General features: G+C 36.2%; 1 protein-coding gene across 1 annotated transcript; it reads right to left on the bottom strand.

Annotated features, from left to right (window-relative positions):
- Positions 1–8,640: 8,640 nt before the first annotated feature.
- On the bottom strand, positions 8,641–10,339 carry LOC132551233 (uncharacterized). Its single transcript, XM_060215346.1, has 3 exons — positions 9,710–10,339; positions 9,441–9,626; positions 8,641–9,150 (listed from the first exon to the last, which is right to left on the bottom strand). Exons 1-3 carry the CDS (start codon positions 10,337–10,339, stop codon positions 8,641–8,643), a joined length of 1,326 nt encoding a protein of 441 aa, XP_060071329.1.
- Positions 10,340–18,539: the final 8,200 nt, after the last annotated feature.

The following is an 18,539-nucleotide window of genomic DNA, read 5'->3' as shown; positions in this document are numbered from 1 at the left end:
ATTACAGATATGGGTCATATTTCTTTATTTTTGAGGGGGAAAGGGGGATATATAGCAGAAATAATTATTTTATCAATTACATTCAGATTAAACATTCAGGAAATTTTTTTTTTCTGTTCGACTCTACTGTAGGGGGATGGCAAAGATATACTACTGGACAGGTCATTGTTTTAACTGGAAATGTCATAAAATGAAACAAAAAGATGCAAAATATCATTACAACGTAGTGGACGGATAAATCCACATTTAGGTCTCAATTATTTAGATTTGTTATCATATAATGAAACTATAACTCAATTAATATCGTTATCATTTTTTTTCAATAACAAAATTTGTTGTATGTGATGCAATTGTGTGACAGAGAGAATTTTTCTGTCTATTTCTTACCCTTACAATCACATCTACACGTGTCATTTATCCAGTGGTAAACTCAATAGATTCAATAGTAATGAAACACGTTCTACACAATCGTTAAATTGGAAGTAAAGGCTAACGGTTTGTTCTAAGAAGACTTTGTAAACATAACCAATTTTTGACCATCTGTTGGGATTTTAAGCTCTAGTATCTTTAGATATCTTGGTAAAATGCATATGGCAAGAATAAAATCTGCACAGACGATTTCTAATATTTGTTCTGACCAATATAGATCCGGCATGGTCACCTCCAAGGTCTCAATAATTTTTGCTCTTACCATCATTGAAAAGTCCTAAGAGGACGAACATCTGTACGATGCAGTTTAATTCATTATTTGATTCTACTTTTTCAAAATTCAAATTTTCAATAAAATTTATTATTCACATTTAAGTATTTTCAATGTTTCCTATTCAACTGCATAACATGAATTAATTTCATTTATTTATTATTTTGGCTTTGAGTATCTTTCCATTTCTATGGATTATTAATTTATTCTATATAAGTGAATTGTTAGTCTTGAAAACATGCTGAAAGTTTAAGAAAAACCAAACCATCAGCCTCATGACCCTGAAGGTGTGCGTTTGTCCTCAAGTAAAATGTTTCACTTAAGTAAATGATAAATATACCGCAATATTATTTCTTAAGGGTTAACCGACAACTACGGCAGGCAGTGACAGATTTAGAAATCAGAAGTATTTGATGAAACATACTTTTATCCTTTATAAAAAAATCTGTCTTTCAAAAGCCTTTGTCATCTAAAAATCTACGGCACTGTTCAAATTTTAAGAAGCCCAAATATCATCCACAAGTTAACGATCGTATCTAGTTGATAAATCATAAACGGTACCGTAATATTGAAATCATGTCTGAGAAAGGAAGTTTCGTTTTCATTTTAACCAACCAGTTTTTAAGAAAGGCAGTAGAAGGAGTTTTGTTAAAGTCGTTCCAGTAATTTAAGGCTAGTATCTAGCCATAGGGTTTATTTCATTGTTTGAATGTTACATCATTCCACGTGCTATCGATGTATCATCCTAAAGAAAAAAGAGATTGAAATATTTCCGGAATAATCATCTGGGTTTTCTTTTTTTATTTATGTTATTTTGTTATAGCCTTTATCGGTAGAATGCATAATTTGTAATTATGGACATGGGGATAGTCAAAATTTTTAAATCACATGGTCATTGATTTTCTCGCTTGATGTATTTTTTCTGTCTAAGAAAACGTCGATTACAGAAGTAAATCCACAATTAAAATGGCGCACGCAAAGAAGCACTCTGTAATAAAGAACTAATTGTGAAATCGAAAAATTATTATCATGGAGAAACAGTTTTTATCAATAAACACAACTCCCATGGAGATGATGATGAATATTTTTTTTCAGTTATTATGACTTATGAGTGCTTTATAAAGGCCGCTAACACAGATTCTTGTTTTGCTGAATTTGACGTTAGACACGTGAGATATAATATCGTTTTTAATGGAGTCAGTTTTTGGTCCTATAAATCAACAGGATATATCTATTTTTTAAATCGTGCTTCTAAATAAAAAAAATAGATGATATAGATATGTTGTCTGATGAAAGATGAAAAGAGAAATCCGAGGATCGAAATCACCGATATCAGCAAACTAGACTTATGACTGCGTAAACCTTCAGCAAGGGGTGGTCGTGGTGATACAATAGAAACGGAGACCATAATCACGCAATGTAAAACTGATTTTTTAAAGCAATTTCGTTATTGATGTACATCCAGAAATATTACATGAAGTCATAAGGTCATTTGTTCCGTTACAGATATCAACGAATTCTCTCACTTGTCCGTTCGCATCGCACCACAACATCAAATTCTGACCCTCCCATGGTCAATACACAATCTATATAGGGTCATAAATCAAAGCTATTTACAGAAATGGAAGTGAGTGATGATTTGTGACATGGACCCCAGACTAATAATGTCAAAAAACACCCATATTCCGACCCTGTTGGTGTTTATATCGGCTTCAAGTGATTGCAATCGTTATATGCTAGAGAAATTGATGTTTTGGTTGCCAAAGTAAACTGGAAAAAATTATCTTGTTTACATGTCTCCCTAGACGAAATGTTATCTCGCAGTACTTATGAGAAAAAGACCCACCAATTGATGTACAAAGGGGTTGTACAAAACAATGAATAACGTCTTTCGCTGACAATTACATATACCATGTAACATAGACATTCTGTTGAAATACCAATCGCCATTCCGCGATGTTAAAGGCGTTAGATATTGAAATCTAGGAGGCGACCAAGAAATTAGAATTGTCCAAAAATAAAAAAAATACAGACACTTTTCTAAGTTTTTTTTACATAAAGGTATTGATTGATTCTTATTGTCATTTTTATCGTAAATAAACAACAAAAAATAACCGCTTCGGATTTAAAGTATATAACAAACACTGATAATCAACACATGATAATAACTATGGTCTGGTCTGGAACTGGATACTATCAAAATTCATTCCTTTTATACCACAGCAGATGAAAATATTCAACTCGATATTGTTGATTTGCTGGTTGTTTCAATATTTTATATTTCATTGCCGTAAATAATAAAGCAATTTTAGCGTTTTATTTCGGTCGATTATTAACCCAAGAAAAGTTTCAGCTTTAGACGTAGGTTCATAAAATGATAATTTACATTGTAAAAGACCTTAGTTTTCCTTAGACATCCAACACTATAAACCAGTATAAATATTCTTATTTGCTATTTCATTTGATGAAATGCCTATATGTTCCTTATGTATAGATGATAACTAACGTTCATCAATTTGTAACAGGTAAAATTATCTTCAATAGTATCTGCAACAATATTTTGATTTAGTTGATCGATGGCAGTCAGGAATTGCATGACGTTTACCCTTCCGGAACACCTGGATCTATAATCATTGTACTTTCAAATAGGTGTTTGTGTAAATCTTTCTTCTGTTCATACTTTGCTCTCGTTTCATTGACTTTGTGTTTTAAGATTCTTTTGATAGGTCGGTAATTTCTTACAGGATACGTCGGGACTTGAATTTATCTGCAAGATTGATAACTATTTATTCCCTTGTTTTATGTTACAGTTCTCCTCCAAAAAAACTGTAACTAAAGACAACTTTCCATGCTTTATTTATAACCGTTCTTTAAAATTACATTTGCACTATGTTGATAAAATGTTTCATCGGGCCAACTGGTATGACATTTTGTAATTTTCAAATTACATTACACATTTTTTTTATCGGTCCATATCCACTTGGTCAATGCTGAGGTCGAGATTTACCAAAATATCTCAAAACTTGTCTTTTTGACAAATGTAAAGGTATAGATGAAGACAGTGTAGTTTACGAGAGAGGTATTAAAAAACAATAACGTTGAATTGGAAAGCTGTCCGTGTTCATGTCTACACATTCGTTATTAAGGGTTATCAGCTGCAGAAAGCGACAGCCGTATAGAAACCTTGAAAGATATTATCTAACCTTTTTATATTGAATTCACACTCAAATAGGGTTCGTTTCCATGTTGGACCGGGTAAATCTCACGTACTACATTCCGAGATGACCTAAAAAAAAAACTTGAAGCAGCTATCATTGTCTCTCAGTGAATGTACTACTGATAAGAGGGATATTTTATGGTAGGTCCTTACGGATTATCCTGGATCACACAAACACTGTAAAACACTACCATTAAAACATATGGGTGGGCGTTATTTGAGAGAAATATATTGCAAAATAACCGACCAAAACAAAGACCACTGACTGAGCTAAAATAATAGAACAAAGGCCAAGCTATGTTATTGCAATGAAACAATCTTAAGAACAATAAAAGCGATCAGAACACAGATGTCAAAGGTCATCACCACCATGAACTGGGTCATATCCCAATTTCGGTCACTATAGAAATGCAATCATGTCAGTGTCATCACCATGGGAACATATTAGTTCTACCTCATATTTTGAAATATATTAACACGGAAAGATAATATAGGCGACAGTAAAAAATGAATTAAGTTCCAATAGATATTAAAAAAGTCAGTTATCAGGTTCGTTATAAATATTCCACAGAATTATGAATCGCCTGGCAAGAAGATAAAAAACACGAAAATTTTTTTTTTGCAAAAGTTCCTTAAAATATATTGGAGGCAATTGTTTATTTAAACAAAAATAACAAGAAAATATCGGGATTTAGCTTAAAAAAATCATCAAATCAAAATTGAGGAAACGAGGTCAAAATATGGACTAAAATTGCTTACAAGAAGATGATTAAAGTACTATGAGGATAAAGCCATGCGTTCCGGAAAGCTTTGTGATTATTCACTCCAAATCAGCACTGTCGAGTTCTCAAATGTAAACAGTGTTTATATCAACGGAATCACCAGTTAAACGAAAGAGTTATGGAGCTGACAATGATCATGTATAATGCAAGAAAACTATAGGGTAGGGACAGACATACATACAATGCTCCCTCGAAATGGAAACGAGCTTTCAGGATAATTATCCAATATTTTCCCTCTTGTGGTGTCGTGAAAAAGAATTCCAGCTGGGGCAATGATATATGTTTACAACTTAATTATTTTCCAGCTGTTGTTAAGAATGAATTACGATACCTGCCAGAAAAAGTTAAGTTTCCTGTAGAGATGATTCTGGTACTTTTAAATTTTGACACTTAACTTGTTGGTTTTCAGAAATGGTTATGTCCTACAGAACGAGAGAAATATTGTACAAAAGACACGTAAAAACACCTTTCAATACAATTTAGGAATTACATGTCTGAATATAAAGTAGAGTTAAATAATGAATGAAACAGCATCATACACCTGTTTCGTCCTTCTAGGACTCGTCAGTAATGCTACATCATACACATGTTTCGTCCTGCTAGGACTCGTCAGTAATGCTACATCATACACATGTTTCATCCTGCTAGGACTCGTCAGTAATGCTACATCATACAACTGTTTCGTCCTTCTAGGACTCGTCAGTATTGCTACATCATACAACTGTTTCGTCCTTCTAGGACTCGTCAGTATTGCTACATCATACAACTGTTTCGTCCTTCTAGGACTCGTCAGTATTGCTACATCATACAGCTGTTTCGTCCTTCTAGGACTCGTCAATGATGCTACATCATACAACTGTTTCGTCCTTCTAGGACTCGTCAGTAATGCTACATCATACACTTGTTTCGTCATTCTAAGACTCGTCAGTGATGCTACATCATACATCTGTTTCGTCCTTCTAGGATTCGTCAGAGATGCCATAGGACTAAATTTTGAAGCCTAAAAGGCGAATGACGAAGCTCCAAATGGCGGGAAATCAATGTCAATGAGTAGTTTGAGAGGTTAACTGGCTCCGACATTCAATACGGTTCTTAAATTTCATCATTTAACTGCTACAACACAAGGTAAAATGCGTGTGTTTATTCTGAACCGTGCCATGCATGATGTGGCAATATTAGGCGACTAAAAGTCCACCAGCAGTGTCTGAAGGAAAGTCAATCAAATCTAACTATTGACGAATGCTGTTCGTTGGTTCGGACTGATTGTCCGGTGGTCTGTATAATGTGTCATGTTGCTATTTATTATATTTCATCGTAATAACATTATAAAAGTCAGAGAGCACAGCCGTCATGTAATCTCATTTATTACAATGATTTGGAACCCCAAACCTCTGTAGAAGAATGGTCAGTCTTTCTGTGTATGTTTACATTCCTTTTGTTTCTGTGGCTTCATTACATCTACAACTTGAATAGTTAGTGACTAAGTATAATTCTATAATTTTGTTTCAATGTTTATTCTTGCAAAGTTGATAACTATTTACAATTACCCGTACTACGACACGGTCAATGGAGATACTGCTCTGTTATTTTCACCGGACGATTGGCTGGGTAACGTCAGATGTCTTTCCATGGTACCTATATTTCTCATATACCGAGAAACAAATATGATTCCTACTTCCAGGTTATGTAAATTCATAAACGACTCGTTCTAAATACATAATTAGCCTACTTTGCCACCAACATTGATATTACGTCATTGTGCCATTTATATGAGTGTACCTCTAAACTTATAATGAAACAACCTCGACGTTGAACATTGATTTATTGATACAATGTGTCTTCTGTCTCGTCAAAGTAGGTTATGGCGGAAATGAAGAGTTATAAATGAACCAAAGACGTGTGCCTGTGATTTCCGCCAGATATTGGTCGGCGCCGGAAGTAGTTATGGGTAATTATGATATTCGGTCAAACACTTGTGAATAATTTGTAACCCTCAGCATTGATTTGTCAGATCTTCGTAAAGTCATTTCCGGTCTCATACTACAGCACCAACAGCTAATGGAATTATAATTGAGAGTGACTTTCACAATTTGAAATAAAGAACAGCTTCCGGTTTGTATTTGGTCTCTTGAGCATGCGTGAGCATTTGCAAGGCTCTTAGTCATCATTGATTTCACCTGAATATTTCACAAATACGTTACGTTTGAACTCTCGCTGCCAGATTGACGGCAGAATCAATATACCAAATAGATTTGCTTGTTTGTTATGTAACGTTTCAAATGGTAATATATAGCGACAGATACAAATTTAAACAGGCACCGGAAACACAAAATTAATGTCACATTATAAAATGCTATTGGTTCTTGTGTCAAAATGATTTTTTTTCTCTTTTTACCTTGATAAAATGTCAAAACGACTTAATTCCTCACCTGCCAATGCTCTTATTATTTGTAATGATAAAACACCATTAAACTACAAAATTTCCGATCTCAGAAATAAGCATTTTCTCAAAATAAGACTGTAGTTTCTTATTAAATAAACCTGCTTTTCAATTAAAGGAAATTGAAATTCGTGTCCATTACTTTAAAAAAGTATACCTCTCTACAGCGACTCTTAACGAAATATAAAACCGTTTATAGAAACCTGATAGGATTTTGTAAAAAAAAATGTCTAGTTCCCATAAATAGTAACTCTTGTTGAATGGGTTCATTGACTTTAAGATGACATACTAATATTTACAGGGTTTGCAACGTCATCATTAGCCTGGCTCTTCCCGGCACAATTGTACACCAGAGAGATTATTTCAGTATCAGGACCGAATTCCCCTCCTCCACTCTTGTCTTACTTCTATCGTTATTCTATTTCTGTTATCTAATTAACTCGACATTTCTCGAAGATTGTGAATGTCTTTAACTTTAACTGAGATATATGGGCGATCAGATAAATACCACAGGGCGGAAGCAATTCTCGAAAAATGTAACTAATTGAACTTCCGGTCACCTTGTCGCAACCGGAAATTAAGGTATGTGTGGGATGTAGATGAATACCTATTAATTGAGATCTGTTTAGTGCTTCCTCTGTGGCATAAATATCGGATTTTTGTATCTCCGCGATGAAGTATGATGTTTTATCGTAAATTGTTCAACGCCCACGGTATTCCGTGTATGGGAAAATTGCTTACGTTTTTTGGAGGATTCCATTTTAAGCTTAGTACCGTCCTTGTTCTTAATTTTAATTAAGTCATTACCGGGCTTTATCGATTAAAGACAGTGTCCTTTTTCCAATAAATGATATATTCTTGAGTCATGAACTTTTTCAGTCATGCAAATCTTTTTCAACCTCGAAATCATGCAGAAATTAAACGTATTTATATCATTATTAATTACCTACATCCCAGCATAGACACTTGTATCGAGCTACTGTGGGGGACCATCAGGTCTGTAATCACTGATGATGTCGTATAGAGGGGGACACTGTGAGGAACATCAGGTCTGAAATCACTGGTGATGTCGTATATAGGGGGACACTGTGGAGAATCATAAGGTCTGAAATCACAGGTGATGTCGTATAGAGGGGGACACTGTGGGGGAAATACCAGGTCTGAAATATCTGGTGATGTCGTATATAGGGGGACACCGTGGGGGAAACACCAGGTCTGAAATCTCTGGTGATGTTGTATATAGGGGGACACTGTGAGGAACATCAGGTCTGAAATCACTGGTGATGTCGAATAGAGGGGGACACTGTGGGGGACATCAGGTCTGAAATCACTAGTGATGTCGTATAGAGGGGGACACTGTAAAGGGGGACACTGTGAGGAACATCAGGTCTGAAATATCTGGTGATGTCGAATAGAGGGGGACACTGTGAGGAACATCAGGTCTGAAATATCTGGTGATGTCGAATAGAGGGGGACACTGTGGGGGACATCAGGTCTGAAATCACTGGTGATGTATATAGGGGGACACTGTGGGGGACATCAGGTCTGAAATCACTGGTGATGTCGTATACAGGGGGATACTGTGGGGGAACACCAGGTCGGAAATATCTGGTGATGTCGTATATAGGGGGACACTGTGGGGGACATCAGGTCTGAAATCACTGGTGATGTCGTATATAGGGGGACACTGGGGGGGACCATCAGGTCTGAAATCACTGGTGATGTCGTATATAGGGGGACACTGTGGGTTAACATCAGGTCTGAAATCACAGGTGATGTCGTATATAGGGGGACTCTGTGGGGGAACACCAGGTCGGAAATCACTGGTGATGTCGTATATAGGGGGACACTGTGGGGGAATATCAGGTCTGAAATCATTGATGATATGGTATATAGGGGGAAACTTTTGGGGAATATCAGGTCTGAAATCACTGGTGATGTCGTATATAGGGGGACACTGTGGGGGAACACCAAGTCTGAAATCATTGATGATATGGTATATAGGGGGACACTATTGGGGAATATCAGGTCTGAAATCACAGGTGATGTCGTATATAGGGGGACACTGTGGGTTAACATCAGGTCTGAAATCACTGGTGATGTATATAGGGGGACACTGTGGGGGACATCAGGTCTGAAATCACTGGTGATGTCGTATAGAGGGGGACACTGTGAGGAACATCAGGTCTGAAATCACTGGTGATGTCGAATAGAGGGGGACACTGTGGGGGACATCAGGTCTGAAATCACTGGTGATGTATATAGGGGGACACTGTGGGGAAACATCAGGTCTGAAATCACTGGTGATGTCGTGTAGAGGGGGACACTGTGGGGGACATCAGGTCTGAAATCACTGGTGATGTCGTATATAGGGGGACACTGTGGGGGACCATCAGGTCTGAAATCACTGGTGATGTCGTATATAGGGGGACACTGTGGGGGACCATCAGGTCTGAAATCACTGGTGATGTCGTATATAGGGGGACACTGTGGGTTAACATCAGGTCTGAAATAACAGGTGATGTCGTATATAGGGGGACACTGTGGGGAAACATCAGGTCTGAAATCACTTGCGTTGTTGTATATAGGGGGACACTGTGAGGAACATCAGGTCTGAAATCACTTGTGATGTCGTATATAGGGGGACACTTTTGGGGAATATCAGGTCTGAAATCACTGGTGATGTCGTATATAGGGGGACACTGTGGGGGAATATCAGGTCTGAAATCACAGGTGATGTCGTATATAGGGGGACACTGTGGGGGAACACCAGGTCTGAAATCACTGGTGATGTATATAGGGGGACACTGTGGGGGAATATCAGGTCTGAAATCACAGGTGATGTCGTATATAGGGGGACACTGTGTGGGAACACCAGGTCTGAAATCACTGGTGATGTCGTATATAGGGGGACACTGTGGGGAAACATCAGGTCTGAAATCACTTGTATTGTTGTATATAGGGGGACACTGTGGGGAAACATCAGGTCTGAAATCACTGATGATATGGTATATAGGGGGACACTGTGGGGGACCATCAGGTCTGAAATCACTGATGATGTCGTATATAGGGGGACACTGTGAGGGACCATCAGGTCTGAAATCACTGATGATATGGTATATAGGGGGACACTGTTGGGGAATATCAAGTCTGAAATCTCTGGTGATGTCGTATATATGGGGAACACTGTGTGGAAACATCAGTTATGTAACCACTCGTGGTGCTGTATATACCGGAACAGTGTCGGGAACTAGCAACACAGTGAACGTCGTCACGGTTAGGTTTTGGTATAAGTCAATGAAACAGAAGCATATAATTAAGACCCTGATATTTCTTTAGCCATAAATGAAAAATATCCCTTTGAACTATAACACCAGACATATAATTGATCTGTAATGGGCCGCGTAGGAAGAGTCTTTATTGCGTCTGGTCATCTTCATCACGGGCTCTCCAACTCTGGGTCACGGGTTCGAGACTAACGTGGGGTCGTTGTTAACACTGCACGTAATTTTGAGGGTTTTTCTTTGGGAACTCCGGCTTTCTTCCACCACCCAAACCTGTCACGTCTGCTGTTAATAGGACGTAAAGCAGCAAAAACTACGCCATCAGGATAACACCTTGTCCTGAGTTATGAACAATCCATTAAAATGTCAGATTTCTTTTGGTTCTTCAAAACTGGTGTCATTTCTATTGTTTCATATTTTGTCATGAAGTCATTTGATGAAAAAAAAACAGATATACACCTTCATGAAACGGACGTAAAACAAGCCCTGGGATTTGTATCTAGGAGACTAATTGGTAGCGTGGGCGACTGTTGTAAACACAGACTGGTCCCTAATTGGTCATTATGTACGGAAAAAACAATATTCACATTCAGAACGAAGCGTAGCAAATGTATGTTGAAGGACATATTTTATTCAGTGAACAATTCTGTTTACATGGAATATTGATCGATTGATTTTGTTAACATTGTTTAAAAATCTCTTTTGTTTTCCTACTTGTATTAAATTACAGTTTTTGCTGAAATATCCTTTTATTGAGAAAGAAAGAACGAAAGAAAGAAAGGAAAAGAAAGAAAGGGAAAGGAAAACGAAAGAAAGAAAGCAAAAGAAAGAAAGAAAAGAAAGAAAGAAAGGGAAAGGGAAAAGAAAGAAACAAAGAAATATGGAAGGAATCTTTGGTTTCGTGAGTTAAAAAAGGACGAAATCCTTGTAATACAATTATGTTTCTTAGCGGATTCATTGATCAATAGCTTATTATCTTGTTTTAGGGGTCTACACACATTCTGCAGTCAAGGAATCCTTTACAAGCCAGTCGCGTCTGTGTCAAACCTTGGCCTGACCACGACTAGAGATTGAGTAGGTGGTAACGACATGTGGAGTTTATTTATGGTCGCTTAGTGTATTGTAACGACACATGCCACACAATGCAATGTCACTAAACCAATTAGTGTCTTACAGTATGCTGCGAAATACCACGGCTATAGTAAAACACCTTCGTTGTCTCGGGGTCTCTAGGGTCTGAGAGCACTTGCAGTAATTCCTCGAAATGTATCGGACTCTGTATTTATAGAGTCGGACTATGAATCCGGAATTTTCATATTTAAAATTTTTGCCTCTCGATATGATTTGGTGATTCAAACATGTCATGTGGTTTCATAAAATGTCCAAGCGTGAAAGGTGAAGTGGACAAAGTAAACATGGTTTGTGATTCGCCACATACATGTATTGTTAGTGTTTGGCCCGTCTGTAATGTTTGTTCGGTAATTAGTCAAGTAAGATCAAACAACACCAGCAAAAACAGAAAACGATCACAAAAACTGAAGTACATCAAAGGGAATGTTGAGTAAACACGCGTCATCAATTCATGTGTTCTTTGTGTATTCGTCAGCACTTTCTGTAGTTTTATTCGTGAATCCGTCCGTCATAAGTTGTTAGTTCATGTTTTGTGGAACATTACAGGAGAATCGGTCACTGTTGTTTTTCACCTATTTTCTACAGTATAAATGCTTTTTTTCAACTTGAAAACTTCCAAAGGAAAATCATACAAATGAATTTATAGCTAATGGAATATTTGATAGGACTGTCATCATTATTCAAAATACACGCACAGTGGTAAATCAATATAACGCACGTGTTCATTATTCAGGTAACTTTTCACCTTAATTAAAAGAGATGTCATACTTTGTATGGAAAAATGGGTTCTGTCGGACAGAGTGAAATGTACTCTGTCGTAATTCAGAGTGTATATTTCATTTCTAGTCATGGTCATGAAATTAAAAAAATATATATATCGTTTATTTTCACGGACGAACGGGCTGCACGATGTATAGCATGGCTACCGTATGCATGTATATTTGCTTGTGTCCGTTCGAATATATCTTGTCAGTAGGAATCTTTAATATGATGCGCAACAGATTTTAATGAGACTTCAAACAACAGCTCTTTACATCAGGTTAATGGTTTTACTAAAATTTTAGAGGTCAAAGGTTACGCATGAATGTGTGATAAATTACCGTTTATGTAACATTCTCGAAGAAATAATGAAATATATAAAAAAAATGTCAAACTGATTTAATTAAGATTTCCATGTAATTGGTCCTGTTATCACTAAGCTGTTCTGTCATCCCACGATTTCAATTCATCTATGCATATGTCAGTAGTGTGATAAAAAAAACTGTAACTTTTTCAGTGGCTGTCTCCCTCAGAAATCTAGGATGTTCTGATATGGATAATGACGTCACGTCATACACAAATGGCTCAACAAAGTGACTGCCTCCGTATGAAATTAAACCCTGTCAAAACGTAACTTCTCGGAGTTATGTGTTTTCATTTCATGTGTTTTTATGAAGCTCGTCTTAAAGTTTTTATTCTCCCTAAAATAAAATCTTCTAAGACTCGTTTCTTAAAATCTGAATATTTGAAATGAAAAACCTATTAAGATCATATTCTAAATTACATATTACTCTAACCATGCAATTCAGAATTAACATATTAACAATAAGAAATGCATTAATTTCCATGCTTTAAATTTATTGCTTTAAACAATTTCTGCAAAATAAATGACCGTTACCAAAGGATGCCCCTCGGCGCTTTTGTTTCATACCACACGAGTTTCATCATATTTCCAATACAGAAAGGTCACTGACTTAATCGTTTAATACAATTGATGCCAATAAGAGTCTGACAAACGAATTAACAGCATTGCAACAATTTAGTATTCCTTTCGGAAACAGGAAACCACAGAAGTTAAACATCTTCTAGTTGGAAGTCAATGTCGTGTCATGACTACCTAAGATTGATGTAACGTCTTTTTTCTATATGTAAGCCGACCTGAGGGGATTGTCCGTTCGCATCATTCAACGATGTAAAAGGGGACGAGATTTTCAACTTATTGATCAAAATTGATTTACAAACCTTTATCATATATCAGTGACATTTTCTTAAGAATAAATACACCGCTCTATGATACATCTTACAGCTAATTTAAGGATTTTATTTCTTCATACAAATGTGATATACATTGGTTTTGTATATACATTATTGAGGGTGAAGTTGACAGCGTTTTCGGTTCACGCACAAATCACCGCACAGCGTACAAATAACTAGTTCGTCTTACGAGCTACCAAATGTGGCGACTGCAAATTAGTTCTTTAACCGTAGTGGTCTAATTGGTGTTGACTTGGCCGACTCGTATGGTAAGTAATGGTATATATTTAGAGTCGAGCCAATTTACAGATAATCGTATGGAGTAATTCATTTTGTAGGCCTTGGTTTGATTAGAAATGCGATGTACAGACCGCTATTCTTTCTATAAATACGGCACGCTACAGAACACATCCATTACAGTCAACTGTGAACACGTAACCGTGATGATCGTAAGACTTTTTCTTTGTTACTCTGCAGATAAAATAATTATAAAATTATCATTCATCGCTCTAGTATATTGCTGTAAATAGCACTCGCAAATATGAAATATGATCTCTCAGAAAAATTAGACACATGACAAAACCGCCACCCACACCGAGTCCATAACGGACTACACAGCAAGTTTGATTTCACTAGTACGAGCAATCTCTGTATGTTCCATATCTAACACATTTAAAACGAATTTATCTTTTTATTCTAAATTTTTTAAAAAAAACTTTTAAATGTAATAAGAAAGTTATTCAAAATCTAGTGAGTAAAAGAGATATTCTTGGGTATTTCCCTTTAAGAAAACTTTGCATGTGACGCCTGAGTTTTGTAACACAGCACAATGCCATCAGCCTGTTGACATGTGGAATAAGACTGATGAAAGAGATGTTGCTATGGAGACGTTTTCTATTTAGAATAAACGCCCGATCCTGCGTTCAGAACAAAGAAAGCTGTGAATAATGCATTAATTTTCACCTTGTTTCGGCTGAAATTGAGTAACAGCGCGCAATTCAAATAAATGTCTGTAAACAGCCGCAAAACCTACAAACAAATAACTAACAATTTCTTGCCTCATAATTTTAGACGTCAAGAAAATTTTGGAAGTTGTCAATATTTCCCCGCAGGAATTAATCAGATGGAGTAGAGAATTATGTTCTCGTGAAGTTGTTGTAACAGAATTATCTCAATTTCATTTGAAGTTTCCAATAAAAGGTTTTCATGTAGTGCTTTTAAACTATCTCAACGGAAGTCGTTAACAAATTACTTTAAATATTAATGTTAAAAGACGAAAGACGCGCTGTCTTTTCGTTAAACTAATATAAGTTAAACGGCGTGTGAAAATCATCATTTCCATCATACAACACTGTGTATAAGGAACGCTCTGTGCGTAAAGTCAAACTGTGCAAGCTCCGTGGGATACTGTATTTGAGCCATCGGCATTCTAGATTTACTGACCTGTTTGCAGACAGATTTGTGGTACACAATACCGTTGTAATCAACACCGATAACATTTGTCCAACAACTCGTTCTAGTTTTATGTTACTGCAACTGGCTGAAGAATATGGGGACATCCTTGTCAATAGAGGTTTCTTACACGGGTGTCGATGTTAATATGAAATTTAATAACCGAATTTTATAAATAATTTATTTCATGCACACAAGTGTAAGATTCTGTTTATCATATTTTTTATATGTAAGCGAAAGCTCTCGAATTAATTTCTCTGGAATGCCAATTTGTTTCTATGCGGAGAATACGATTTGAGGTAGTGAGAGAATGACGCGCAAAGCCTTTCACTATGACTTTTCATAATGTATTACTAAAAATAATACTGACAGTTATATTAATGAAAACATATATCAGAATCAACAACACCATATATGTAGCACTGTTTCTGTGTGTGTCTGTAAGTTATAGACATAGACGCTGATACAGCTCTGAACTATAAGATAGTTAACTTGGCCGGGAATGCTTGGTTTCGGTGTATGTGAGTGATCTACTTGCATTTTACGTTAAGTGGATTCCAATATCATAATAGATCGGGGTCGATATAGATGGTATAGGATTTTTGGCGTTCCGGAAGGAGTTTTCATGCGCTGTCTTTTTCACGCTGTCCTAGTATCTAGTTCAAATCATCATTTTCTTCTAGCGATAAATGTCGAGAAAGTTTGTTCGTCAAATAAATTATAAGGACAGCGTTAAAGATTGTGGTGGCACCTCTTTCTTTGCTTGGTGATGACGTTTTGTCTCTTAGAAACGTAATTATAAAGTAGAGTTTGAATTTATCTTCAGGCCGGTATCCCTGTTTACCTTCACAATGAAATGTGTAAATGTAACACTATACATGTAACTGACAGCGCTCTAAATGATTTGTCCTGGTAACAATACATTTATCACGTAACTGGCACGTTGGTTCATTTCATACACTGTGTCATAAATATCGTAAGTCACGTGTAATGATTCTATTGTGACGTCGTAATCAGTGTTCACGTAATGATGACGTCAAACGACTCTCTCGGTTGTGAAAAACGTGCTGTCCTCGTCGAAAAAAAATCTTCTTGGGGAAAATTATTAAGAGTTCTCACTTAATTATTGGTTTTATTATTAAAAGAATCTTACACTCGCGTCAGTGTATTACATCGATGCTCATGCCAGACATTTTATTTGACTTATGAAGAAAATGGTGATAATTTTTTGGTTTTCTTTTATTATCTACAAAGTCAAATTAAGAAAATATAAATCAATATGCCGTTCAATAAGAAAAGCTATCATCTAAAATATTTTGTGTGTAAATCGCACACATCCACACAAGGGGAAATAACAGTATCAGTAATATACATTATGATTTCGTCTTTTGGAAATGCAGAGTTATCTTCTCTTGCGAGCGTATGTATTGAATTTACCTAATAAATGAGGGGCAATTTACTTCGTTTTCTCACAAAATGACATAATTATATCACATTTAATGATAATGACAATCAATACCAGCAAACAAGAGCAGATAACTCTGTATTAAGAAAAGACGGAATCAAAGCAATGGACGTTTACTTATTTTTGATATTAATTTATTAATTTTCATTCCATAAAAAAACATGCGAATAATACATGGCAAAGTATACTTAGGAATTGGAATTGGAAGCAAGTTAAACAACTTATATAAATCCTTTTATTTTTAAACATCCTTGTTGAAACTATGACATAATATATATATATATATATATATATATATATATATATATATATATATATATATAACTATATGTTGTAATACCTTACAATATGATAAAGCATGATAGATAATATAAGAGTGTTCATAGTATACAAATTAATTATAACCTCCTCGTCAAATATATTATATGTACATTCTGTATAAGGTCTGCAGATACATTTTTACAACTATAACTATCTATATGTTTCTAATCATGTATGATTTTTATGTCTATTTAAAAGCACGTGATCTTTCCGCTAGCAATAAAGATGATTTATAATGATTTAAACAGAAGAGTTCATGTACACAACCATTTTATTCCCATTTAAATACGCCGCTGGCCTGTTATAAAAACAAAAGGTAGGTTAAAAAAGCACACACACACCAAAACGACTCGCGCACAAATCGTTTGTGTGTGAGTTAATGTGTAAGGACGTTTACGACAGCGTTACATTAACGCTTGTCAAAGAATATTTGCATATAGATAGATCTTGTCCACTTCGCGGCCGTGACCTCAGCTCTTGACCATCAACTAGTGGACAAGTGACTGCCCTGAATTTTTCTTATGTAAAAAAAAATGACACATGCTTACTCTCAAGTTACATCTTGATGTCAGTTTACGTTGAATGACCGCGTTACGTAATTAGATCACAATGACAGCGTCATCGTTTCATATCACGTTCATGGTTTATAGGGTGTCACTCTACAAAGCACGCCATCGCCTTTCTCTACATGCTTAAAGTAATAAAAATAACGTATGTAAGAATAAAAAAAACATTGTCGAAGTTTTTTAAAGATCATAACACTAGCATTGTTTGTCCTTGATACAAGTAGTTATGTATCCGTATTTTGAAATGCACGTATTTCAAGGTGCGGGGGTTGAGACCAGACTGGTAAGTCTAAACATGCCTTCATTTACATATATATATATATATTCAACTTTGCAGTTTAAGTATCGTATTCATTTGTATAAATATATGTATATATAACGTTGGTGTGTCATTGAGGCAGTTTATGGAGACGATGAGTTGAGATAATGAGTTCTCGGACACTGATCAGTTTCCGCTCTTAGTACGTATCGTTCAAAAGTGCAAGAAGCAATCCAAGATGGCGGCAACCTTGTTTGAGACAAGTCTCGCACCCGTCGCCCCGGGCGAGACAGGCTGTGTGACAGGGGCTGACACTTAGGCCTCGTGTTCTTCTGTTGAGAGCCGTTAGAGATCGAGGACAAAGAGTAGGCATATATGAATACACTACATATATACACATCTAGTTAATACTCCACACACGATCCGCGGACATGCTTGCACCGTTTTGCATTTTGTGTCACTTCAGTTTGTTTCCTTGGGGGGCCTGTGAAAGGAATCTCATCACAGAAAGCGATTTTATGGAAAAGGAAACAAATAACAGTTAAATAACTGAAGTGAAAAAACAAACTTGATTTTAAATGAAAATGCAATTAACGGATTAATTCACCGGAAGTGCTGCACTAAACTCTCATTTTAGACTAAACAAGTTTCGCGGATCTCGACCACTTTCGATTTTCAGAAGTTTCCTTTGTTCTGTCAACAGTGAATAAGACAAATCAGTCGCTTTGTCATTATTTTTTATGTGTGTGTGTTTTAACATAAAGGATGACGTTTTAGAAATCGCGATATTTAAAGAAAACAGGCTCACCAACACGACGCGGGGAATAAAAAATGTAACATTGATCATGATGAATTTACCAGGTATAACGAATAGAGTGTTGACCGTCTGATGCTCGTGCAGAGAGCGTG

Source organism: Ylistrum balloti, unplaced genomic scaffold (genome assembly GCF_031769215.1).
Source record: "Ylistrum balloti isolate Yb309-2 unplaced genomic scaffold, AGI_CSIRO_Ybal_v1 Utg370186, whole genome shotgun sequence".
Taxonomy (NCBI): domain Eukaryota; kingdom Metazoa; phylum Mollusca; class Bivalvia; order Pectinida; family Pectinidae; genus Ylistrum; species Ylistrum balloti.
This window is presented reverse-complemented; position numbering and strand designations above follow the sequence as displayed.

What these genes read in the sequence shown, in the direction of transcription:
- LOC132551233 (XM_060215346.1), bottom strand. Translation starts at nt 10,339, where the DNA reads ATGTTTCCACACAGTGTTCCCCATATATACGACATCACCAGAGATTTC. An exon ending in CCCTATATACAACAACGCAA is followed by an intron (nt 9,627 to 9,709) that starts GTGATTTCAGAC and finishes GTTAACCCACAG; the next exon opens with TGTCCCCCTATATACGACAT. An exon ending in CCCTCTACACGACATCACCA is followed by an intron (nt 9,151 to 9,440) that starts GTGATTTCAGAC and finishes ATTCCCCAATAG; the next exon opens with TGTCCCCCTATATACCATAT.